General features: G+C 53.9%; 1 protein-coding gene and 2 long non-coding RNA genes across 6 annotated transcripts in view; 1 reads left to right on the top strand and 2 right to left on the bottom strand.

The window, feature by feature from the left end:
* POR (cytochrome p450 oxidoreductase) overlaps nt 1-9679 on the bottom strand; it is a 74380-nt gene extending 64701 nt beyond the window's left edge. For 2 of the 4 annotated variants that reach the window (XM_082360243.1, XM_082360244.1), the window contains exon 1: nt 3257-3285. In XM_082360243.1, the coding sequence (XP_082216369.1) occupies nt 3257-3270 (14 nt within the window). In that variant the 5' untranslated portion in view covers nt 3271-3285. Of the gene's footprint in view, nt 1-3256; nt 3286-7004; nt 7176-9576 lie in introns of those variants that run through there. The other 2 variants (XM_082360246.1, XM_082360245.1) reach the window with 2 other exon arrangements.
* Nucleotides 9680-15466: 5787 nt separating this feature from the next.
* On the top strand, nt 15467-17597 carry LOC309613559. Its single transcript, XR_014235786.1, has 2 exons — nt 15467-15937; nt 17146-17597. It is a non-coding gene; the product is annotated as an uncharacterized lncRNA (long non-coding RNA).
* Nucleotides 17598-19665: 2068 nt separating this feature from the next.
* On the bottom strand, nt 19666-21891 carry LOC309613560. Its single transcript, XR_014235787.1, has 2 exons — nt 21808-21891; nt 19666-20424 (listed from the first exon to the last, which is right to left on the bottom strand). It is a non-coding gene; the product is annotated as an uncharacterized lncRNA (long non-coding RNA).
* Nucleotides 21892-25810: the final 3919 nt, after the last annotated feature.

Raw genomic sequence — 25810 nt, 5'->3', positions numbered from 1 at the left:
CCTCCAGTTTCTTCTATACCTATACCAGGGAAACCTCCTCTTATACTGCTCTGCTCAGTGCCCTACCTTCCTGTCCCTTAAACTTTCCTCCTCAAAACATACTCTCACTAGCCAGCTGGGGAAAAAAATGTAAGTTGGAGACACATCTCACACCTTACACTAATATAAACTCCTGATAGATAAAAGATGTAAACAATTTTTAAAAAGAGAAGAAAAAGGAAAAGTTCTACAAGAAACCATGGGAGAATTGTGTTACTCTCCAAGAGGACTTTCTGAGTTAGAAGCCATATATGACTGAGAAAACCACTACATAAAGATCAAAACTTGGGACTTCCCTGGTGGCACAGTGGTTAAGAATCTGCCTGTCAATGCAGGGGACACGGGTTCGATCCCTGGTCCGGGAAGATCCCACATGCCGTGGAGCAACTAAGCTCGTGCGCCACAACTACTGAGCCTGCGTGCCGCAACTACTGAAGCCCACGTGCCTAGAAGCCCGTGCACCACAAGAGAAGCCACCGCGATGAAAAGCCTGCGCACTGCAATGAAGGATAGCCCCCGCTCGCCACAACTAGAGAAAGCTTGCGCACAGCAACGAAGACCCAAAGCAGCCAAAATTTTTTTAAAAAGGTAAACAGATTAAAAAAAATCAAAACTTAATGTGTGACAAAGACCTACAGGCAAAGTCCAAAGGCAAAGGACAAACCAGGAGGAAATATTTGTCTAATAAACAGCCTCTACTAATTAATAAGACTTATTAATATAAAAGGGCAAAAGATAGGAATCATCAGTTCACAGAAGAAAAAATACAAATGGCCCTTAACCATATGAAAAGTTATTCAACCCCACACGTAGAAAAAATGCAAATTAAAAGTTGACCAAGATACTGGTTTTCACCTACAATGATGACAAAATCTGAAAGTTTGATGACACAGGGTCAGTGGAGCTGTGTGGAAAAAGACACTGTCATTTATTGTTTCCCCATCCAAACATGAATATCCTCCAGCTATAAAGAAGACAAATAAGGAAGCTCTTTGCTGACACAGAACAATCTCTCAGATAAACTGATGAACGAAAAATACAAGGTGATGGCCAATAGGCAGGGAATGCTACTGTTGGTGTTTTTAAAAGCATTGCAGTGGGAGAAAGTGGAGGAAAAAAATGTACATACTGTGGATATATATTTGGTTGTATGTGTATGACCTCTGTGGAAAGAAAAAAAGAGATAGCATTGGTTGTCTCTAGAGGAATGGGAGAACCGGGACCAAGGGCAAAGGAAGCGTCACTGTACACCCTTTGTATCTTTCACATTTTGTGCCTTATGAATGTTTTATTTATTCTAAGTCAAATACGTAAATACTTTTAAAAATACTCAAACAACCTTGTCACTGGCCAAAGAACCAACTATTTTACTGGCTCCCAATAGGTAAAGAACAGTGTCTATCCACTTCATTTTTCTTAAATCAAAATTCAACACGTGTGGGGTTACAGACAACAGTTTCCTGCCAACTCCCCTCTGTTGCGCCTCATCTTCACTGCCCGGAAAGAATCACTTCTTACCTCGTTTCGCACTTGCTTCTGGTCCTTATTTCCATGCTGGTAAATAAATGTTTGTGTGGCTGCCTGTTGTCCGAAATATTAGGTGTTACCTCTAGAGTCCTGCTAATGGTGAGTTAGGTTATTAAAACCACAGCCCACCTCCCCTGCCCACATGTCAACATAATTATTTATATACCTATTTTACTTCCTCTGTTAATCATTTTGATAATTGAAATAGTAGCCTTGGACCGTTATTTCTTGAGCCATCCACCGCAAGCAGTATCTTTTCATGCCGTACCATGAAGCTCTCAGCATCCTTGCCCTTCCCTTTGCTCTGTACCCCCGCCTCTGTCTCCCCACTTAGCTGTCTGAACTTCCATATTTTCATTATTGAGCTTGACAACATTTGCATTGTACATAATATGTTCTTTGCTTTGTCCCTTGAGCCTAAAAGTCAAGTCATCAAGCAGCACTGACTTTGTTGTGACATTGTACAGGGGATGCACAGCCGAACCAACCACCCCTATGATTACAGGGCTCGTGCTGTGTGTCCTCTTTCTGAAAGTTCATTTCTTCCCCCCCGGCACAATTTAAAAGAAACAGATCCTCAATCTCTCCAGGGATCTGGTGTATCAAGCTTTTTTCCTGAGACTCCCTCCAAGGTTCTCAGGCACACCCCAGCCCCCATCCATACTGGTTACTGTAAAGGACGAGGCTGATTCCTATCTGTGTTTCGGTTCTCATAAAGGGGCACAACAGTTTGTGGAATGAACGGATTGCCTTAGTCTGGAATGCAGAAAGAGCGTTCAAAATCTGGCCCCAACATATCTTTCCAGCTTGATCTTTATAACGTTTGTCCACAAATTCTACACTGTAGCAAAACTGGATGAATCCAGTTTTGTACATGCTGTGCATTTTTATTCCTCTGAGCCACTAGGAATGTTGTTCTCTTCCATGTTTATATGTCCATCTCCTACCAATGCTTCCACCTCTGGAAGATGCCCTGATCCCTCCAGAAGTGATGGCTCCTTCACTACTGTCCAGCTCTCCAAGGCCCAGAGTATTTCCTTCTTTAAATCATGTCTCGTCAGTCTTGAGTGTCTCCAGGGCAGGTCTGTCTCAGAAGCCTCTTCTCTCTCTGCCTCCCAACCCCCAGGTTCTGCCAGATGCAGGCAGCATGGAGGCATTTGCGGGATGAGCCACAGAGGATTCAGGAAAGGCGGCCTGGAGTTAAGGGGCTTGGGCTTGGGTGTACGAGAATGAGGGTCCAAGGGGCAGAGGTGCCAGAGCCAAGGCTGGAATGAGAGGGAGACAGGGAAATGGACTGCGGTCAGGGCAGAACAAGGACTTTGTGACCTGTCCAGGCCACTGCTTTGTTGCTTTTGGAAGGGCTGTGCCCTTCCACTGAACAGAATGGAAGAAGGTTTGTCCAGGTGAGGGTGCGGGTACCACTGCATTAAGGACTCATCAGGAAGATGTGGTCTTCTAAGGGAGAGATGGGGGCCATCAGGATAGGGCCTTTCTCTGCCGTCCCACACCCTCTTCCCACAAGGTTCTTCTGAATGTGAACAAGCTGAAAGCTCAGAGCACCTACAACAGACAGAAAGCTCAGGGGCTGGGGGTCCAGAAACTGACCCCTAAAGCAAAGCTTCTCTCCACAGCAGAAGCTTTTACACGTATAACATCCCACAAAGCTAAGGACTGTACCCTGTATCCATACCTTTTGATTGCCATGATCCCTTGAAGCCTTTCCTTGCTCTATAGAACCAAACGTTCACTGAGCACTTGCAATGGGCTCCCACTTGCTATGGGACAGAAGGGAGGAGCTAATTACCATTTATTGAGCACCAACTAGATCCCAAGCGCTGTGCTAAGTAGTCTATAGGTGTTACTGCAAATCTTCTCTCGAAAGTATACACTATGATTCCCATTTGACAGATGAGTAAACAGAGGCTCAGAGAGGTGAGGGGATGTGTCCCAAGCTCCCCAAGATCCCACAACTAGTAAGTGTTTAAACTGTGACTGGGGCCTGCTACCCACCTGTGAGCGTGTCAAGCACATCCAAACCCTTCCCACTTCACTCCAACCCTGGGAGCCGTCCTTTCCCCTGGGGGAACTCACCCAGCCTAGGAGGGGGGCTTTGTGCCACTCTTGCTTCGGAGTGGTACCATTTCTCACGCTGGTGGAGGCTCCCCCCAGCCCCACCCAGGGCAGTTCTGCCTTAGAGGGTTCAGCCTCTCAGGGCCCCTGTCCCAGTCAGCCTGACTCTTCCCTGCTCCCTCTGACTCCGGCTTCCTCCTTCTCGGGTGCACAGTCTTACAGCCTCCGAGATCCACTTCACAACCCCTTGCCTTGAGCAGGAACTCACTCCAGGTGTGTTGAAAGGGGCTGCCCTGTCTACTTATAGAGCCAGGGATGCAGCAGTCACCAGAGCACAGAGGCACAGAACCTCCATCTGGAAATCAGGAGCCAAATTCTGCTTTGACTGCTAATCAGATGCACGGCCTCCCTGGATAAGAAATCAGTTTCTTTATCAGCAAAATGGGGAGAAAAACCCTGTCCCGCCCCACCTCTTCTCCCAGGTGTTCTGAGGTTCGTGGTGATGAGCAAAGGATGGATTTGTGACAGCAGGGCCGAAGGCAGGGACGCAGGTGAGCCTTATTGTCAAAGAGGAGCAGGGGGAGGAGCCTGAAGACACACTTCCCCGACCTCTAAGCCTCTGGCCAAACCTCATGCCTGACCTCGTGCCTAGGGGGACTCTGAACTTCCTGAAGTTCTCCGATGAGCACTTGGTCTTGCCCCCATTTTACAGATGAGGAAACTAAGGCAACGAAATAAAGCAGCTCCATCTGGCTGGTGCACCCAAAGTCTGTTCTTTCTCCATTGATGGGATGGTTCTCTGCCCAAACCTCCTTTACAAAGGGCAGACATCCTAGTTCCCTCTGATTTCAGGGGCAGCTGGCTCAGCCTGCCCAAAGGCTCCCTGGCTGGTCAGGAGCCAGGTCCTTATGAGAAAGAGCAGAGGCCCTGGCTGCGGGGCTTACTAAGCCAGTTGGGTGTGTGTGGGCCTGCTGGCTGCAGGGTGAGCTGGCCAGCGGGGGGCAGCTGTGGATATCCTGTCTGGAGACAGTGTCTGGCAACGATGTGAATTGTTGCCAGGGAACAGCTGAGAGGACGAGAGGGCAGGGGCAGAGGGAGCTAGAATGAGAAGTCACTGAAACCTGGGGGCTTCCAGAAGGGACGGTGAAAGTACAGGAGATAGCGGAGGCCCTGGCTGGATGTCTCAAAGGGCAGTTCACAGGCCCCATACATCAGAATCGTCATGGGGCCTATTAAAACTGCCAATTCCTAGGGCATCCCTACCCCCAGCTGTTGGACCAGACTCTCCAGAGGCAAGGCAGAAATTGACATTTTAAATAAGCTTCACTCTTATCCACACTGGAATATGAGACCCACTGCCTCATGGGGCTCACTTGGCCAGAACAGGGGTGAGGGTGGCATGTCCACGGCAAGGCACACCTCAGGTGGATCCAAACGCAAAAACAGGTAAAGAGGAGGGGGTGGTTGCTTTGAAGGAGAAGCTCAGGTGATGACTGGCCTAGCTCCCCGGGGTGTGAAAATTTCCCCAGACCTTCCTCACAGCCTCCCTGCCACCCCACGCTCCTAGTCCTCTAACCTCGTCCAAAGTTCAACAATTTCAGAGGCAGCCCTGAAATGAAAGAACAAACATAGCCTTTGGCAACAGCAGGTCGTATTCCCAATCTGGACGCCTCCAAGGCCCAGACAGCTGTGTAACCTTGGACGGGTACTGTGGGTCCTTGTAATGCGGCCCCTTGGGGTCTGGGTGAGGAGTAAATGGGTTAGTGGGCATGAAGTAGCCAAGTGTCTGTTGGTTTTCAGGGACCAGGGTTCCTTCCTCTTTCCTGTTTCCTACATATGAGCCCCTCCCCCGCCCAGCCCCCTTCCCTTTGTTCCTTTCTCTGTTATGCAACGAAGGTTTAAATTATTCCTGGGTTTGAGGCCGCTGCAAAGCCAATGGGAGGGAGACTCTGTAACGGGAGGTTTCGGAAGCCACGTCTTCCCTGCCTACCTCCCTATTCTCGTCCACAGTGCTGCTAGGTCAGGCCCTCCGCCCCTCTCCTCACTATTGCAAAGAGCCCCATGATTACGTTCCCCGTATCGCCCGACTGCAGCAGCTCCAGCTGTTGACACGGCAACAAGAACCCAGTGACAGCCATTGAGAAAGAGCCTCTGGGGGCAAGGCTGCTTGGCTTCCATCTACATTCAGTTCAACGGCACTGCCTGGGAGCACCTACCGTGGGCCTTAGCGGAAATGGAAATGAGTTAGAGCTGGTCCCTGGCTTTAAGGGGCTGGTGGTCTCCCGGCCAAGATAGAGAATCTACTGGTCTAGTTGAATGATTCTCAAAGTGTGGTCCCCAAACCAGGAACATCAGCATTACCTTTGAATTTGTTCGAAATGCCACATTTCAGGCTCCTTCCAAAGTCTACTGAATCAGAAATTCTGGGGGAGAGGGGATCCTGAAATCTGGCTTTTAACAAAAGCCCCCCAGGTGATGCTGATGCAGGCTGAAGTTTGAGGACCACAGATCTAATTAAAACCTCACCCAATCCCGAGAGCTGGGGTCTGTTGTTCCCGAATCACAGATGAGGGAACGGAGGCTCTGTCCTGCTCTGTGTGCAGACTAGCTGACAGCTTATGAAGGGTTTGGATTCTCAGGTCCCTCCCGGTGTCAAATTCTACCTCTGCAGCACCTGTGATAAGGTAATGAGCAGATATACTTTTTCCTGGATCCTGGCTGGAGAAACATAGAGGTATCTTAACACTGTGTCCAGCAGGGTCGGGGCAGAGTGACAATGCAGGCAGAAATGAAAACCTCACAACGGGAGCAGAGAAGAGCTGGGAGTAGGGTCAGAAAGAACAGCAGCCCTGGTGACAACCACCTGCCCCAAATGTGGGGACACTGAGCTGACATAATGCCCCCCAGCCGAGGCCATCCAGGCTTCTAAGCCCGACCCCAATCCTGAGACCTTCTCTCCTGTGTTCACTCACCTGCACGCTAGGTTGGTCTCTTCCCGCGCTTTTGCCCCCGCAGACTCTCAGGGTCCCCTCTTACACAGCATCTGCCTGAACACCCGCCTCCCTAAATTTGGAATCACCTCTTCGGCAACGAATGACTTCCAGCCTCTCTTTGCCCACATCCCGTGACTGGGCACTCACTGCCTTTTCAGGCAGCCCATCCATCTGTGAAAGCTCTGACGGGCTTAAGTTTCCCTTTGAATGAGCTGACATCCATCCCTGTGTAATTTCCACCTTTTACAATATGAGTGAATCTAATCCCCCGTAACAGAGATTACAGGCTTATTTTAAAGTAAGAATATCTATCCCAATTATTTCCCATGAATCTACCACCCACCTTTGCGGATAAACAAGGCAGGTAGAACATACCAACCCATTACCTTGAAAACAGTAGGAACAACAAGATGAGGTGAAAGTAGAAAGGGGCAGGAGGAAGGGCAGGAGGTGGTGGAGGGAAAGATCGCTGACTTGGAGCCTCCGTCTTGCCACTTCCTCCCCAAGAGACACTGGCAGGACCTCAGCAGTTTTCACAGGAGTCCCCTTCGAGAAAAAGAATACGATATTACAAATAACGATCTTCCAGAACTTGTTTCATTTTGTTGAATAAAGTCACAGTTGGATGGTTTGTAATGACAGAAAAGGTAAAACTCACTTAGTGCACCTTCAGTGATCATTTCACATATATTATTGTTTTCAGCAAATGGGGATCTTGAAACTTAAGCGACTTCAGCTTCGCGGAAATCTGCCTCTGACTCTGGGCCTCAGTTTCTCATCTGTAAAATGGGGGTGACGCTAGCCACCTTCCAAAGTTGGTCTGAGAATTAAACAAGCTAACGGAAGGGGAAATCATCTGCTGAGATACTATTATGTTCTCTGATTTCTGAAGATGAATGCTTGGAGTCTGGGTGTGAGGGAAACTGGTTGATTGTTTCTATTGAGGGGAAGAGGAGGGGAAGAGGGGCAGAAGTGAATCCCAGCTTAGCATTCTGCCTGGGGGGAGACCACAGCTGGAGCTCTGGGACAGAACCAGTAGAACCAGTGAGTTTGGAGGACAGCTCTCTAGAAAAAGACAATGGAACATCCCCTTGTCTTCCATCACTGTTTTTGGGTTTTGCTTTTCAGGCTTATTTTTCACAGGATTCTTTGCAAAGTGGGCCTCAATGCAATTTCTTGGGGGAGGGGCTTTGCCCACATTTGGGATCAGAGAGACATTTCAACCCCAGAGGTAGCTCTCCAGGGCCTGTGAGAGACCCTTCGCTTCTGGGGGGTCATGTCCCACAAGGAAGGAAAGCCTCTTGAGTGGAGCCAGGGGGATGATAACAGGATTATTTTAATCATTTTAGCAACACTGGCTCTGCCAAGTCTGCCAAGAGAAAAGGATGTGGTAGGTCAGGAAATTAAAACAACTCTGGCCTCTTTCCCCAGAATGTGTTTTTCAAGAGGGATGAGTGTTTAGCAGGAGAAGGAAGGAGCCCTAGAAACTCCATCCTTGCCTTGGGCTGCCCAGCCTGCACATGGTCACCGGCCCTGCTTTGCAGAGGGTGCCTCCTTTGTCGAGGTCATCCTCCTCCCCTTTATTTTTTATTTATCTTTTTCGATCAATATTTATTGAGCACTTATTCCCCTTTATTTTTATTTTAAAAATATTTTTTCCTTCGGCCATGCCACGCAGCATGCGGGATCTTAGTTTCTCGACTAGGGATTGAACCTGCGCCCCTTGCAGTGGAAGCGCAGAACTTTAACCACTGGACCACCAGGGAAGTCCCCTCCTCCCCTTTTTAAAAGGTCTCCAGAGAACACCCTAACTCCTGGCCTAAGCCGGGTGCCTGGGGGCCCCCAGTTCCAGATGCTGCTGGTGCCCACCTCCCGGAGAGTCGAGGAGCCTCCCAGGCTGCAAGTGTCACCCCCATCCATCTCTGTAGGGCTGCTTTCAGAGGAGACTCAGTCTCACTACCTACCCCTTCCTGGGTCTTCCAGAGCAGTGACTTCCAAACTATTCTGCAGAGGAATCCCCCAGGCACCGTGCATGCCAAGGAGTCCCATTCAGGAGGCCAGGGGCCAGGTAGGTGCACACATTTGCATGCTGCTGGTGGTCCAGGAAGCACGGAGCTAGAGAAATTCGGGGTGGTTCTCCAGGGACTCAGCCCCACGCCCTTCACAGGCCAAGCCTTTACCTCCCCAGCTGTGCAGCCTTGGGCATTCCGCTCCCCTTCTCTCCGATAAAAATGCCTGCCCAGCCTGCCTCCGGGGAAGAGAGAAGATGACCATGAAGATCTGGGCCCCACAAGGCCCTGAAAAGTTACCCAAAGTCTCCAGTCCTTGGCCTGGAGACCCAAGGCTGGAAGTCACAAATGGCTGCAGGATGGGATGAGGGTGAGAGCAGATGAGGCGGAAGATGGAAGAGGGCGGGTCACCCACATCCAGTCCCACCACAAACTTAAAGCAGAGATGGTCAGCCCTGAAGAGTCTTCAAGATCATCATAGGCAACCTCCCCATGGTACAGATGAGAAAACTCAGCCCAGAGAGGTTGAAGCACTTGCCCAAGGTCACATAGTAAATGAATGGCAGGGCTGGGACTAGACCCCAGGACTTTCCCTGCTGCACCCCTAGATCTGGACACAGGTGGGGGATAGGCCCCCCACCAGCTCCTTCCTCCCCCCTTTCCTTACCCCCCCCCCACAGACTGGGACAGGACAGAGGGCAGGGCAGAGCCCAGCCAGCTACTCTGCCTCCTCACGCCTCCTGCCTTCAGCTGCTCTCAGTCTCAGTTTGGGTTGACCTGCCAGGAACGGGCAACCTGCTCTCTGCCCTCCTGGCCCTGAACCTGGCTTCCCAGGAGGGCCAAGGAGGGGTGCAGCGGCAAGACTGCCACCTCCAGTGCTTAGCCTCTGGCCCCCTCCCCCTCCCCCCTGCCCTGCTGCATGCTGCGAAAGCACCTACCTGGGCAGCTGGAGGTGTGGGCGCCCTGGGCAGGGCCAAACAACTGGGGCAGGTCCTGGGCTGAGGACCGTCCTGCCTTCCCAGGGCTTGAGCCCATGGTGGCCTTTTATGGGACAGAGAGGTGTGCTGTGAGGGATTAGGGGTGGAGCCTGGTGTATCGGTATCTGTACCTGAGAAATGCACCCCTCCCCCTCCCCCTCCCTTTCCCCTCCCCTTCCCCTCCCCCTCCCCTCCCCTCCCCCTCCTCCCTCCCCCCCCCCCCCCCCCCCCCGCCGAGTGCCCCTGCCAGGCACTGGAAGCCGCAGCTGAGGCTGGAGCTGATTCCCAGACAGCTTCTCCCCTGGCTGAGGCCCTGGCCCCTTACAAACAGCACAGAAGCCCCATCCAGCCAGGCCCGGGCTTCCTGGGGGGCTGGTCAGGGCCTAGAGGAGTGAGGCCCATTCGGGACACACACGCTCCCCAGCTCCCTGCGGTCCTGTCTTGGGGGGGACTCAGACCTTTGCATCAGGAGCCAGACAGATATGACAATTCCCACATACTCTGGGAGCTTGAACAAGTTATGCCATCTCTGGGCCCAGTTTCTTCACTCTAAGATAGAAATAACAATACTCACTTCATAGGATTGACCCAGGACCTAGCACATAGCTACTCAATCACTATTGAAGGAATGAATGAATGAATGAATAGAAAGATGACTAGGTTGGGAGGGGTCTGGAGACCCATCCTTAGCAACTTTATTTCTTCAACATCTCACCTTGCTTGATCCAAACGTGCCAAAGTCTCTCCCCATTTCCCAGCTCCATCCATAAATGTCCCCCACATCCTCTCATGGTCAGGCTGTGACTCCCTCTTGGTCTGGCTGGTTGCCTCCCAATAGCCCCTGTGCCCAGGTGGTTTCCCTGATGGCGACTGGCTTAGGAGTGACACATGACCTGGCTCTGGCCAATGAAGCAGGAGGGGAGGTCTTCTGGGAGGCTGCAGGGAGGGAGTTCCTGGCTCCCAAGAGAAAGATACTAGAGGAAATGGCCCCTTTCTGCCTCTGGATATTGTCATGTCCACTGGTGACATAGGAACTCGTGCAGCCTTCTTGTGGCCATGAGGGGAACTGGCCAGAGGACAAAGCCAATGATGGGGATTGTACAGCAGAGGGTTCCTGAACTGCTGGTCATACCACACCAACTGCCCACCTGCCTCTGGACTTCTCTCTGTGTGAGATAATGAAGGTCCTCATTTGTAAAGCCAATTTGAGTTGGGGTTTTGTTACTCACAGCTAAACGTGTCCTGCCTGATGTTCTCTCCAGCCCCTACCTGCATCATTCCCAGCACTAGTCAGCAGATGTGCCCAGTCCTGGGCTTTGTTATAAGGACCCTGAGATGAGCCAGACTCCGTGCCTCCCCTGGGGAAGCTCATAGTTGTGAAGGGAAAGCCTGGCAGGTAATTATCAATAGATGGTTGCAAGCTTGTGAGCAGAGGCTGAGGGTATCTGGGGAGGGACAGACTAACTGTCCTGGGCAGTTAGAGAAGGGTTATGGGATATGGGTTTTGAAGGATGCCTAGGGGTTTTACAGACAGACAAAAAGAATGTGTTCCAGGCAGAGCTAACAAGGTCAATGAAGGGGTACCACTTTGCTTAGAGAACATTGGTGAAGCTCAAGTTAGGTCCATTGAGGAGTGGTGAGCAGGGGCTGAGTGTCTCGCCCAGGAATCTGTGTATCCTGGGGAGCCAACAAAAGTTTTATGCAATATGTACATTTTGGATTAGAAGAGCCTGGGTGTTCAGGAGTGAAGTGACAAGGATCTTACCCGGGTGGGAACAGAGGGGAGGAATGGGGGAACTGGTGAAAGAGGTATTGTAGAGGCCCAATCCTGGGCCTTGGTGACTGAAGGAGAGAGTGAGGGTGAAGGGGGAGGGGAACGTGATGGCCAGATTCCTGGTATATGAGGGAGAAGGGGAGGTTGTATAAATCTTGGAGCAGGGGACTGTGGTAGCCAGTCTCCAGGATGGCCCCCAACGATCCTGTGTCCTGATATTCACGTCATTGTGTAGTCCCCACCTACACTGTACCAGGACTGGCCTACGTGACCAGTAGAATATGCAGAAAGAATGATTTGTGACTCCCAAAACTGGATCATAAAAGACATCATAACTTCTGCCTTACCCTCTCTTCCATCACCAGCTCTGGGGGAAAAGCCAGCTGGCACATTGTGGGTACATTCAAGCAGCCTCATGGAGAGACCTGGGTGCTACAGGATGGAGCCCTCTGCCAAGAGCCAGCAAGGCACTGGGCTCTCCCACCAACAGCCATTATGAGTGGGAAATGGAAACAGATCCTCCAGCCCCAGTCAAACCTTCAGATGACACCTTGGCTATAACCTCAAGAGAGGCCTTGAGCAGAACCACACTGTGAAGTTGCTCCCAAATTTCTGACCCACAAAAACTGTGAGATAATAAATATTTGTTATTTTAATTTGCTAGGTCTGGGAGTAATTTGTTATACAGCAATAGATAATGTTGGGACTTAAGCCATCAAGATCTTATTTTCCTACCTGTCCTTCCTAGAGTGCGGGAAGACTATTATTATCAATGGGCGAGGCACTCCCCAGCCCACATGGTCCACACCTTCATCCACCTCTCTTTACAGCTTACAGACGATTTTTACATGAGCAAACCTTTCACTGTTGCAACCAACCCCAGGAGGTAGTTATAATCCCTGTTTTACAGAGGGGGAAACTGAGGCTCAGAGAGTTGGAGTGACTTGCTGAAGATTATACAGGTTGTCAGCGGCAGGGCCTGGACCAGAACCAGGTCTGTTCCCAGGCTCTGAGAGGATCCACATCCTACCTGATGTAAAACAAAGAATGTTGCTCGCCATCCAGTTCTTCAAGGATCAAGTCATTAGCCAGTGCAGTCACTGACCTACAGTGCACCCCAAAAGGAATTCAACACCAAGAACAGGATGAGGCACTCTGTGCTTTGAAAAAACAGGCCCCTTAGATAGTTAGATACATCTCAGGAAGAATTTTAATGGACCCAGATTCTTGCACCTTCCCATACATAGAAAAAGCACTAAAATCATTAACTGAGATATCTGTTTCTTGTGACTAGCAGTGACCTTTTACCCAAAGGTATACTTGATTGCATGTATTCTGCAGCCAGAATCCTATATACATGTGTCCTGGCTTCTTCCCCACTACCCCTTCGGAGCAGTCTCCTCAGAACTACGGAGAGGCTGTCTCCCGGGCTATGGTCTTCAGTAAGCCCCCTGAATAAAAACTGAAACTTACAACTCTTAGGTTGTGTGTTTTTCTTTTGGTCAACAGTGAGCACACAGTAGGTCCTCAGCACAGCCTGGGACCTGACTGGCCAGGTGAAAAGGCTGGAGAGCCCAGCCACAGGAGCCTGCGCTGAGGGAGCTGCTCCAGCCTCCCAGGACATTTCCAGGATGGTGGCTCTATCAGTGGTGGCCCTGGCATTGACAATGATCTTGGAAGGCCTGCCTGGGTCAGATGGCACCCCCTGTATTATTAGGTGGCTCTTCAAGGAACCCAGCTTCCTCTCCTTTCTGAGACTCAGCTCCAGGCCTAGGAGCCCTTGAGGCCAGGGACTGAGGGGCTGGTCGCATCCTCTGAGAACCGCATGAGCAATGAAGGAGTCAGGGAGGAAGCCCAGGAGCATCCTTAGCTGGGGCTGAAGGAAGCTGGCACTGCATCCCTTGCCTTGGCCTCAAGTTCCACATTTCATCACAGAGCACTTTATGCTACACCAGATGGGGGGCCACGAAGAAAGAACCCTCAAGGGACTTGCGGGTACACAGGGAGACAGGCAGACACCCGGCAGCCTGCCGGTCAGGACAGGAGGTGCTGTGGGTTGTATGAGAGGCCCTGGAGTGGGAGAAGCAGGGTGGACCCGACACCAACTCGTCAGTACTTCCAACCCACAGGCCAGTGTGCTTGCCTCTGCCAGTGGACATGAAGGGCTTGGTCTCAGCACTGCCCTTCTGGAAAGTCTGCTCCACTGTTCCAAACATCTCCATATATCCCACTGGTCCTCCTGATAATGGCTGTTACTCACAGTGGGGCTTCTCTCCAGCCTCACTCTTACTCATTCTGCAGCCAGAAAGCCGGTGAGGCTCCCAGAGTCATCTCATCCCATTTCGTCCAAGCTCTGGCCCCAGGAATAGCCTCTCCCCTTGTGGATAAGGCCCCGCCACCCACGCCCACTGAAGAGCCGCTGAACACAGGTGAGGGTGCTTTGTGGAAAACAGCCCTAAGTAGATTTAGCAAATAAAAATACAGGCTACTCAGTTAAATGTGAATTTCAGGTAAATAATAAATAATTTTTAGTATATCACAAATATTACAAGGGACTTACTTATACTTAAAAATTATTCATGATTTATCTGAAATTCAGTTTAACTGGGTATCCTGTATTTTACCTGGCAACTCTAGTACTAAGCCTCTGAAGTCACTGCTGTTTCCACCTCCACCTGGGAGTGGCTTTGGTCCTCAGAAATCTTAAGTTAATGGACCCTGACCGGGCTCTGACTCACTGCCAAACACCCTGCTAAATTCGAAGGCCCTGAAGACAAACTGGGCAGGATCCCTTCTCTCAAGTAGGGAAAGGAGACATGCAACCAAATAAATTGTAAAGTACTGGGTATCAGGGAGGCACTCAGCTGCCAGCAACAGAAAACCCAATCAATAATGGCTTAAATGAAGAAGGCTTTCTCACACAAAACAAGAAGTCCAAGTATGTCTGCTGCTAGCTTTGGCTCAGCAGTTCAATAGTATCAGAACCAAGATTTCTGTAATGTCCTTGACTTTTCCCTCATGGTCTCAAGGTGGCTGCCATGGCTCCAGCCATCATATCTGTGTTCAAGATGGAATAAAGAGTGGAAGGCAAAGGTTTTCCAACCCTGCCTGCTGCAATAGATTTATATTCATGTCTTATTGGGCAGAATTGGGTCATATGGCCACCTCTAACTGTAAGGGAGGCTGGAAAAGTAGACCATAGGATTATCATAATTGGATTAGATCCATCCCAATGTACTGCTGGGGCTGAGACCACTGTTTCCCCAAAGGAAGATGAGGGGAGAGGGCATTGGGCAGGCCCAACTGGTCTGCCATGTGTTCCAACAGAGGTTTGTACTAAGTGCTAAGGGAACACCCAAGGATGTAGTGACATGCTCTACCAGAGGGGTGGTAGTCAGGGAAGGCTTCACGGAGGAGGTGGCTTTTGAGCTGAGACTTGTGGGATCACTGGGCATTTGCCAGGAGGAGAAGGGAATTTCAGGCAGGGAGGACAGTGCAAATAACTGCAAGGTAGGCACAGTAACTGCTGCAGCCAGGGGTGGATGGAGCTCTCAGTGAGGCCATCCTGAAGGGCCTTGATGGCCATACTAAGAAGTTTGTGCTTTACCCCAAGGACAGTTTTCTCTCATCTTACTCAATGTCTCAGCGGCATTTGGCCCCTTTGAATGCCCCTCCACTCTCGCCTTCTGTGACTTGTGACCCTCTGGTGCTCTTTTCCTCATCTCCTGCTCAGGGTCCTTTGTGAACTCCTGCTCCTCTACCTGGCCAGCCAGGGTCCTCGGTTTAAACGCCCCACTGAACCATGTTCCTTTACCCCAGAGCACTTGCCGTGGCTGGTAATTAGATACTCATTTGTGTGGCTGTGTGATTACTGGCTTTCTCCCCTCCAGCCTGTAAGCTGATCCTGTGCACCCACGCCTGGCACAGAGCAGACCCTTCCTGAACATCTGTTGAATGAGCTGATGAACAAAGGCAATGTGTGTGATGGCGGGGGGGGGGGGGGAGGGGGGAGGGGGACGGCATCAAAGGGGTGTGAGCTGGGTAGAGCTGTGGCTTGTTTCCTTGTGTTCCGGTCACTCCGTTGGCCACTGATCAGAGGGGACAGGAATGGGGGATGGGTACAGGCAGGCTGGAAAGGGGAGACCAGATAGGATGCTTTCAGGTCTTTGGTTCTGCCTCTGAGGACCCCAGACCAGTACGGGTGGGCCCCCATTGAGGCAAAAAGAGATCTGATTCCCACCTGGTGTTTCTCATCTCTGGGCACCTGGCTTCTTCCTTGCAGGAAGAGGATGGTAACATGCAGCCGCCCCCTCCCCGGCCAGCATGGGGCAAAGGCGGCCGAGAAAGGGACAGCATGGTTTTCGAGTGGGCCTTCTTCCTGTGTACACAGCTTTCTCATTGCACCGGCTGGTCCAGGGTGGGGCCCACTCTCCATCCTCAAGACCCAGCAATTCCCAGCAAAGCCCTGAACAAGGGACCAGAGCCTGAAGAAGCGTGGCACCTTGCAGCTGTGTTTGCTTCCGAGCAGTGATCCAGACCCCTGGAAAGGTGAGGTCTGTTGACACCACTGCCCCCATCACCTACCACCCTCCCAGAGCCCTCAGGGAGGTACAGCCCGCAAAGGATGACTCGGGTGTCGTTGTCCGAGCGGGGGGTTGGAAAAGAATTTCCAGGCACAAGGCAGAATGTAAGGAAGATAGAGTTTATTAAAGAGAAGGGTCGCTGCAAGAACAGCGGGCCGACTTCCTGGTAGCCAGGGAAAGTCGACAGTGAGCATGGGTTGCTGGTCTGTTTTTATAGCCAGGGAACCTGCAAGTCATCTGCTGACTGGGCAGAGTATGTATACTTTCAGTGTGCTGAGCGGGAGAAAAACACGGCAAATGTCTTTCCTTATATGGGATGGGAAAGGGACAGGACATGCTGCTTGGGGGGGCTCTGGGATATTGCAATGGTCACATTGTGATAGAGTGATAGGAGTCCTGTAAATCTTTGTTCCAGCAATATTCGCCCCTTGAGTTTATCTTGTTCTTTGTCCTTGGAGCACACCACATCGGGTGTAGGGCGGGGAGGGAGGAGAGGAGAGACAAGGCTGGCTCTAGGTGTAGTTCACACAGTAGGGAACAGACAGAAGCCGAGCAGTGGGGAGAAATGCCCATTATGTGGACGAGGCCCAGGTAGACTGTGATCTGCCCCAATTCTGCCCAAATTCTCAGAGAGTTAATGGTCTTCAGGACCCTGCAGCACCTCACATTCAGCCTCCACAGCACCCCTTGTCTGCTCACCTCGGTGACGGGTCCACACCGTCTTCCAAGGCAGCCAGTTCATCCTCAGCTGGGCCCCCCTGGCCGCTGTACCAGCCCACACAGCTCCCAGAGCAGGCTCCGCGGTGGGCAACATGACCTTCGTTCTGCAGTTGAGTGACCTGAACTGGGAGGCCAAGGTCACACAGTGAAGCCGGCCTCCTGAGGACCATGCCGGTGCCCCCCACACCCGAGAGCGGGCAGCACCCCTGTGGTCCCTCCCTCTCCAGAGCTCAGCCCCGCCTGGTCAGCCCACTCCTCCACCTCTCCCAACAGAAGACACACACACACATGCACACGCACGCACACACACATGCACGCATGCACGCACGCACGCACGCGCGCACACACACACACTTCCAGCACCAAGTTCTGCTGCAGAAGGAGCAGACACCCTGGCGGACCTTTCTGGTTCTCCCTGTCCTGTACTAGAAGCTGGCCCTTTGCCTTCCACAGGCTTGCGAGGAACCTTCTGGACTTCTCCCCAGGACTTTTCCTTTTGTCTCTCTGTGTCCCCATCTGGGCGCAGCCCTCTCCACTCTAAGGGGGAGCACAGCTCGGCTCTCACTGCAGAGGAGGGGTGAGACCAGGAGGGGCCCGCGGACCCGCAAGAGAGGCTCAGCAGGCTGGGCTCCAGCCAGGAATTGTGTCCCCAGCTGATGACGACACTCCCAGCGCCGCCACGTTGCAGCCGAGTGGACCCCGGCCGTACCCAGCAGGCTGGCACAGAGGTTAGAACCCAGAGCTTTGGCATCTGCCTCCTGGGTTCAATCCTCGCTTCTTAATTGTATGACTTTTGATGATTTACTTTGCTTCTCTGCGTGTCGGTTTTACTATATGACAACAGCGATGAGAGTCATTCCTACCTCATAGGAGCGTTGCAATGATTAAACGAGTTACTACATTTATCCAGCAAATATTTGTTGAGTGCCTGCCGTGTGCCAGGACTGGGAGAACAAGAACCGTTCTGGGCACGGGGGATAACGTTGGGAATAAAACCAAGGCTCTGATCTCATGGAACTTAATTTTTTTTTTTTTTTTTTTGGCCATGTTGCACGGCTTACGGGATCTTAGTTCCCCGACCAGAGATGGAACCCATGCCCTTGGCAGTGAAAGCACGGAGTCCTAACCACCGGACCGCCAGGGCAGTCCCTCGTGGAACTTTATATATATATGTTGGGAAGGGGTTCTGTGCGAGGGAGGGGCTCCTGAGGGGGTGGAGGGGAGGGGAGTTCTCTGACAGGGAGGGGGAGCGAGGTTCTGTGAGGGCAAGGGGGAGAGTGGGCTCCATGCAGGGGAGGGGTTCATGGAGGAATCCGGCCCCCCACCCCATTCACACGCATACATGCATGTACACAAATGCACACAGAAACACGCGTACATGCACACGCATGCCTGCACATACACACACACAGAGCTCTGAGAAGACCCAGGCCCGTTCTGCCACATCCAGCAGGCATTTTGGCCACCCTCTCTGCAAGCCCCCTTCCTGGCTGTGAGCAGGGCAGGATCAGTGGGCTGAAGACCTGGGTGCTCAGCAAGACTCTGCTTTTACTGGCCAAGTGGCTTCCTTCCCAGAGCCTCGATATGCTCATCCATAAAATGGGAGCGAGAGTCCCTGCCTCCCAGTGTGGGGTGCCAGGCTCAGGGACCCTGCAGGGTGGCGGGGGAAAAAGAAGCCAGGTCTCACCGTCCTCTGCCCTCACTCTGACCTAGCTCAGCCTCTCAGGACAGGTGAAGGGGGATGGGCCCGGCTCCCAAAGGCTGGAGCGGGCTGGAACTGTTACCTAATGCCACCCGGAGCCTCCCAGTGCAAGTCGGAACCTGACCCCGTCAGACCTTGGTTCTCAGGAAAACTGACCCTCTCCCAGGTGCAGAAGCCACCAGAAGGGCCTGGCACCCTTGAGAAGGGAGGGGTCCAGGCCCTACGGAGAGGCCCGGGCTTCTTCCATCAGGACTTGGGACTGCAGCATGAAGGCTTAAGGCTAGACTCCAAGCAGAGAGTTCCACCTCAAACATCCCAGAGGGCTGGCTGAACACCAAGGGGGACTGAGCCACACTGGCTGGAGAGGCCTGGGTGGAGGCCGACGCAGGGCAGGGCAGGACCCGGGCAGTTCTCACTCATGGGAGAAAGTCTCTGGGGGTGAATGGGACGCTGGGGTGTGGGATTTGCCTCTACTCCCTGTGCAGCCCTGGGAAAGGCTTCTTTCCTCTCAGGACCAGAGGGGATCTAAGGGCCTTTTCCGCACGACCATCAGTGCCCCTAGGCCGAACCAGCCTGGGAAAGGACCTTTTCCACCGGAGAAATGTCTAATAGGCAGTGTCGCCCGCACCTTCAAACTTACCCACCTGCTCCCACGTTGAACACACACACGAAGCATCTACCTTCCACCTGCCCAAGCCGCCATGCTCATACACACACTCAATTGCTCCTCCGCCCATCCCTGGGCTCCTCCAGGGAAGGAAGAGTGACGGGGAGGGGATGCTGTTACTGGGGCCTACCGCCCTCTCCCGCAGGCCCCAGGGGAGGCCCTGGTCTCTCCTGTCCCTCCTCACATCCCAGATAAGGAGAAGGGATACTAGATTAGCAGGATTTGACACTTGCAGTTGAGGCCAGCTGATTTCTCTTACAGCTGGGGACCAGGAGGGACGTGGGCTCAGGGCTGTCCCAGCAGCCACGGCCAAGATGGCGGAGAGTTTGCCTCACCCTGGCAGAGCCCTCAGGAAGTGAGGGCTGAAAAACCCTCCTTTTCTCCATCTGCCCACTTCCTCAGACAGCGGAGAGGGGAAGAACTTGGGGCAGGTGGGATCTGGGGAGTGGGACACCTGGGTTCCATCCTTCCATGTGGGGAGTTTGGCTCTGCCCTACCTCACCTGGAATGGCAGGTAACACTTCTGTGCACCTGGAGCCCTGGGCATTAACAGAAGAGGGACCACACCTGGGAGTGGAGAACAACAAAGGACAGACAAGAAGGCTCAGGGGTTTTAGATTTCTTCTCTGCCAGCCACAGGAATGCCCTGACGGCGTGGGGGGGTGGCATGGGGGAGGGGCTGGCCCATCACATGGCCAGGGAGATCCAGAGAGCCGGCTTCGGCAGACAGCTCAGGCACGTGGAAGGGCCAGCTCTGCCCATCCCTGAATGTCCTCCTCCAGCCCCGTGAGCCCTGGGTACACGAGGAAAGCAGGGGCAGCCCCAGGGGAGAAGCCCGGCTTCCGCCACGTGAATTTGTGCAGCTCCCTTCAGACCCCTGCAGAGTAACCCAAGCAGGGAAACCCACAGAGGTCTCCACCGCCCACAGGATCCAGTCCAGACGCCTTAGGCCGGGCCTCAGGGCCCTTCTCACCCTGGCCACCACGGCCTCTCCACATCGATCTCTCGGCGCTGGCCCCATGGGCCCTTCCATACCACACTTTCTGGGCTGGCCCAGTATCTTGGCCCAGGCTGTCCTCTCCTCCTGGAATGCCCTTCTCCACGTTCTCTTCTGGGGAGGCCTGCCCTCCAGGCCAGGTTCGGGGATCACCTCCTCTGGGACACCTTCCCTGGGTGCTGTAGGGCTGGCTGCTCCCTTGTTTGTGCTCTGCAGGGGGTGAGCAGATGTCTCTCCCAGAGCTGGGGCCTCCCGGGGTTACCGTGGTTTCTGTCTCCCTCATCAGACCTCGATGGGAGGGGACCGTGGTCCTCTTTGTGCCCCAGCCCCTGGGATGAGGCCCAGGATGTAGCAGATGCTCAGTAACTATTTGGTAAGGGAATGAATGAATGAATGAATGAATGAAAGAAATGAATGAGTGAGGGTGGGCACTGTGAAGGCTCAGGCTCCCAGGATCTATGGCCCCTGACAATGAGCTCTCTGTGGGCCAGGTGGACAGGTCATCTGGGCTCAGAGAACCAAGCAGTGAGCATGGGTGTGGCCTCCCCAGCCCAGGCTGCCCGCATGCAGATTCCCAGGCCAACAAGCATCGATTGAGCGCATACTGTGTGCATCACCCCAGGTCATTCTCCCTCATGCTCCGCCCTTCCCACCTGGCCCTCTGCTCTTGTCCCTCTGTCCGCCTGGAATGCTTGCACCCTGATCCTCTCATGGCTGCTCCTTGGATTCCATCAAGTCTCAGCAGAAAAGTCACCTCCTCCAGGAGGCCTTCCTTGATCTAAGGTTACCCCTCTCTATGCCTCATTGTCCTGTCTTAATGCTCTGCACCACCCTATCACTAGCTACTATTTTCTGTTTATTTTTCTGTTTGCTAATTGTCTTTCTCTCCCTCCCTGACCCTGACACACAGATTATTAAACTCTTTGAAGGCAGGCGTTTGGCCACCTTGCTCTCTGCTGCATCCCCACACCTGGAATAGAGCCTGGCACCTAGTAGGTGCTCAGTAGATGTTCAGTGAATGAGTGAACGCAGACTTTGGGGATGAGGGCCCAAGCCAGACAGTTCCCGTTTTCATGGAGTCTGAGGTGCAATACACAGGCACCTGCTTGGAGAAGGCCACCTGAACTGGTGCAATTTGCCACAGTTGATAAAAGCCTTTTCCCCACCCCTCGAAGCTGCATTCACATCACATCAGGTGCCTCTGACAACCTCCCTGAAGATAGGGATGACTGTTTCCACTTGGCAGGTGAGGGAAGGAAGCTCAGGTGAGGATGTGTGCCTTGCCCCCAGGTCAAACACCAGAAAGAAGCATGGTTTGAACCCCCCTCCCTCTTTATTACCTATATAATCTCCCTGTGTGGGGCAGACAATTCTCCCTGAGCTCAGGGAAGGCAGGTGACTTGCCCAAGGCCTCACAGCCAGGAGAGGCTGCTGGAGCCTGGAGGCCCCCCCTCTGCTTTCTGATCAGAGCTCCTTCCTCGGGCTCAATTTACAATTCCAGCTCTCCCTTCCCTCTCCCTGGGGCCCGGGGCTGAAGTCTATATTCTCCAGAATCTGGGTTCTAGCACCATCTCTTTCCAAGGCCTCAAGCCGTCTCCGCCTCGTGACCTCGTGACTGCAACATCACACGGCCCTAAATGGCACATCCACTCGCACCCCTGCCCGCAGACCACCTCCCTCTTCCGGTCTCCCTGTTTCCGGCAGGGACTCAGTCCCCTGAGTTCAAAATGTCGTTTCTCTTCTACTCACCTCCCCCTGTTCCTTGCCACCGAATGAGAACAGGATGCTGTGCAACTGACCACGTTGTTGGTGGAGAGACGGCGAGGGGCGGGGGCGGGGGCGGGGGCGGGGGCGGGGAGCCCGCGTACGGGCGGAGGAGCAGGCTGCGAGGAGCTCCTGGGATTCTGCGCTCTTCGGCAGAGAGCCGAATGCAGCCGAACGTGCTGAACGCAGCCATCTGGGGAGACACCCTTGCCCGTATTAGCTTCCTAGGGCCACTGTAACAAAATGCCCCAAGCTGGGTGGCTTCAAACCACAGACGTTTATTCTTTCACAGTTCTGGAGACTGGAAGTCCAGAATCGAGGTGTCCAGGGGGCCATGCTTCACCTGAATGCTCTAGGAAGGAACACTTTCTTTCATCTTCTCGGCTTCTGGTGGCTTCCAGTGATCTTTGGCGCCCCTTGGCTGATAGACAGACACACCCACCCCATCTCTGCCTGCGTCTTCACACGGCTGTCTTCTCCCTGTGGGTCTCTGTGTCCCTGTGTCTTTACGTGGCCTTCTTATAAGGACACCAGTCATTGGGTTTAGGACCTGCCTGAATCCAGTATGGCCTCATCTTAACTAATTACATCTGCAAAGACCCTATTTCCAAATGATGTCACATTCACAGGTACTGGGGTTAGGACTTCAACATATTTTGGTGGGGAGGACACATTACAACCCACGACCCTAACCAAAGGGTGCACGACGGAGTGGGAGGCCCTGGGGATGACCGAAGCTGGGCCAGGAGGCTGCCGCCCCGACTGGGTAGGGGCCGAGGTGTGAGCCCTGGGGAGGGGCGATCGCTCTCGGAGCTGCTCTCCGGGGTGCAGCGCGGGCGGTGGGCTCGCTGCTGTGGCCGCGTGTGTGGGTGCTGTGGGGGGCCACCTTGCTGGGGGCTTTCCTCGTCACCCTGACCCGCTTCTTCCCGGGTGAGGCCCGGCGAGGCCTGGCCACTGCAGAGGGTAAGGGGGCAAGGGGCTGCGCTGGGGTTTGTGGGGGGGAGCGTTTCTCCTGTGCCCTAAAAGCCTCCCTCGAAATCTCCCTTCAGGAGGGTGAGTGTATGGGGGTGTGGTCCCGGCGAGGGGAGCTAGAGGTGGGGATGGTAAGCTTTTTTTTTTTTTTTGCGGCTTGAGGGATCTTAGTCCCCCAACCAGGGATTGAACCCAGGCCTGTGGCAGTGTAAGCACCAAGTCCTAACCACTGGACTGCCAGGGAATTCTCTAGAGGTGCGGATGGGATTGCAGGAGAGGTGGAGGTCTGTCCCGTCCAGCCCTGGTAGGGGCGGGTGGGGACTCTCTGCTCTCCTCTCCCCAGGAGACCCCAGGCTGCAGCTGAGGCTGGGAGGGGGTCCTGCGTGTCCTGCCTCCAGGGCCTGGCCCAGCCTGATGGGAGAAGGGGTCTCACCTGCTCTTCTGAGCGCCTGATCTCTCCGGAGAGGTGCCACTGTCCTGGAAGGGTTCGGAGAGCTCTCGTACACCGAGGCCACCCCGCCTCGGCAGGAGAGTCTGATTGAAGGGGGCTTCAGGACACCCTGTGAGGACCGAGACGCCATGCCACCACTCCTGGCGTCAGCACAGCCGAGTGGGCTCAGCTGGGCCAGATGAGCGCCCCTGCCTGGGCCTGCTTGTGATCTCAGCTGCCCACCACCCCACTCCTCCACCCACCGACCAGAACAGCGGAGCAAACAGGAGTTAGGAGACCCGGGTTCTGTGCTGGCCCTGTCATGGATTCACTGGGTGTCCTTAGCCAAGTAACTTCCCCTCTCTGGGCCTCACGTTCCCAAGTGCAATGTGAGGGCTGGACTCAGGATCTTTTCCAGGGTTACCTCAATGTCGGAGGAGCCGAATCCACAGGAATGGCTTTGATGGTGGAATTCCGGGCAGCGTGTGATGGGCGCTTGGAAGGGAGGTTCAGCCCACTGGGCTTTTCCTGTTGCCCTGCTCACCACCCATGCCTGCTCCTAAAGATTTCACTCATCTCCAGAAGCTTCCTGCCAGCTGTCTGGTCACCTCACGTAGTGCCAGCAGCACAGTCTGTTTGGGGAAAGCAGGAGGGTGGTGGGAGATGAGATTGGGGAGGGAGGCTAGGGTCACGTCGGGTAAGGTCGAGGAGGGGGGGGTTAGGGGTTCCCACCCAAGGGCTTGCCTTGCTCTGTGACGTGTCAGGTGCACATGCATGTCTGTACAGCATGTACTGGGGCACAGACCAGCCTATGCGTGATTTTGTGCGTGTACGGGTGCAAATACACATAGGTGTGTGACTTAACCACATATGTGTGCTTTTTTGTGGGTGGGTACCTACCTATTTGAACTTGAATTTATGTGTGGGTAAGGGCCCAGGTTTGTGAGTTCAAAGTGTCGTGTCTGTGTTTACATGTGCCTGTGTTGGTACGTGTGTGTGTTTGTATGTGTGTGTATTTGTGTGGGCCCTCTGTGTCCCAACTGCCCCGGGCCCTGGGAAGGCCTGAGCTGTCCCAGTGTCACCTCTACGGGTAGCCCACCTGACCCTTGGCTCCGGGGGTGCTGAAGCCAGGCCCCCAGGAGGAGGAGTTCCATTAAGGAAGCAGCCTTGGGATGTGACTTGGACAGGTAACCTTTCTTGGGGAGGGGCTCCAGGCTCAAAACAGAGCCAGATCCTGGGTGGCCTGGGATCTGGAGATGGTGTGGAGGCGCCTCAGGAGCCGAGCTTTGGGTCCAGGTGGGGGGACGCGGCTCCCGCAGCTGGCGGTTGTCCAGGCACAGATGGGCAGAGCAGAGGCCAGGGAGTATCCTGGGATGCAGACTAGGGGAGGTGTCCCTGCGGGTCTCAGGAGTCCAAGGTCCAGTACCCAGCTCCGAGGCCAGCTCTGCCCTTCCCCAGTCCCCTCATTGCACGCTTGGGGGAACCTCATCCTACGGGACTGTCCTGCCTCCACCCCTACCCGGGGCCCTCCCCCATCCCACCACCTGAGGGCGAGCGGGCGCCTTCAGGCAGGGCAGGAGCTCTGGACTTCGGATGGGAGAGCTGTGCACATGCTCTCAGCTCGGCCACACGCTTGGTGTGACCCCGGAAAGTCACTTTGTGTCCTAGGCTCCGTTTCTGCCTGTCCCACCCCTCGGCCAGGGCCTCAGGACGGACTCCCATCACGTCCAGCTCTTTCCTACCTGCCCTCCCAGCCTCCGGGCTCACATCTCCGCCCTGCGCCCTCCCTGCCTCGGCTCACACTGTCACCCCCTCCCCGTCCTCCTCCGGGCCCTGCCCTTGCTGGTTAACTCTCCTGCTCCCGGAAGTCTCCTCTCTGACACCCTCACCGCAAGCTGGGCTCACCTCACCTCTGCACCCGGCTCCTCTCTCTCTCTCTCCATAGAGCACGTCTCCCTCAATGGGCTGTGAGCGCGCTGAAGGCTCGGCTCGTTCTTCTCCATCTTCACGTCCCCAGAGCCAAGCACAGGCCTGGAACTCAGCAGCTGCTCACAAAGCATTTGTTCAACGGAAGAATGAAGGAGCAGGCGTGTGAAGGAGGGAGGCCTCGCAGGGCAGGGCGTCCATGCCTCTCAAGGCCCTTAACTTGAGTCGCGGTTAATCACAAAGCTGGTTCCCTCCCGGGAGGGGCCTCCTCAGAGGACGGGAGCCATCCCTCTTCCTCCTGTACCCCCAGCGCCGGCCCCAGGGAAGGTTTCAGAGGTGGCCAAGGGGCTGCTTCTCTGCTGCCCCCTGCTGACGAAAAAGGGGAAACTGGATGAAGTCTGGAAGCTTCTCTGGCTACAGTGGCTCCCGCCTGGCCTGGGGATAGGAGAGAGGTTTCTGGCGTGCGGGGAATAATGGCCTTCCTTCTGCCAAATGTGCTGTATTCTTCATCCTCCTAACAACAGCCAGTGGTTAGGGTCTTCCTCTTTCCCTCCCTCCAAAGTCACCCCCCCGCCCCCGTGGAAGGGTGTGCGCTGGGCATCTGAGACCGACCCCCAGCTCTCCAGGCTGGTCTGGGCGCCTCCTGGGAGCGCCTGAACA

The sequence above is a fragment of the Balaenoptera borealis genome (assembly GCF_965194805.1).
Source record: "Balaenoptera borealis genome assembly, chromosome: 16".
NCBI classification, from domain to species: domain Eukaryota; kingdom Metazoa; phylum Chordata; class Mammalia; order Artiodactyla; family Balaenopteridae; genus Balaenoptera; species Balaenoptera borealis.
The sequence above is the reverse complement of the archived record's forward strand: the minus strand, read 5'-3'. Positions and strand labels throughout refer to the sequence as shown.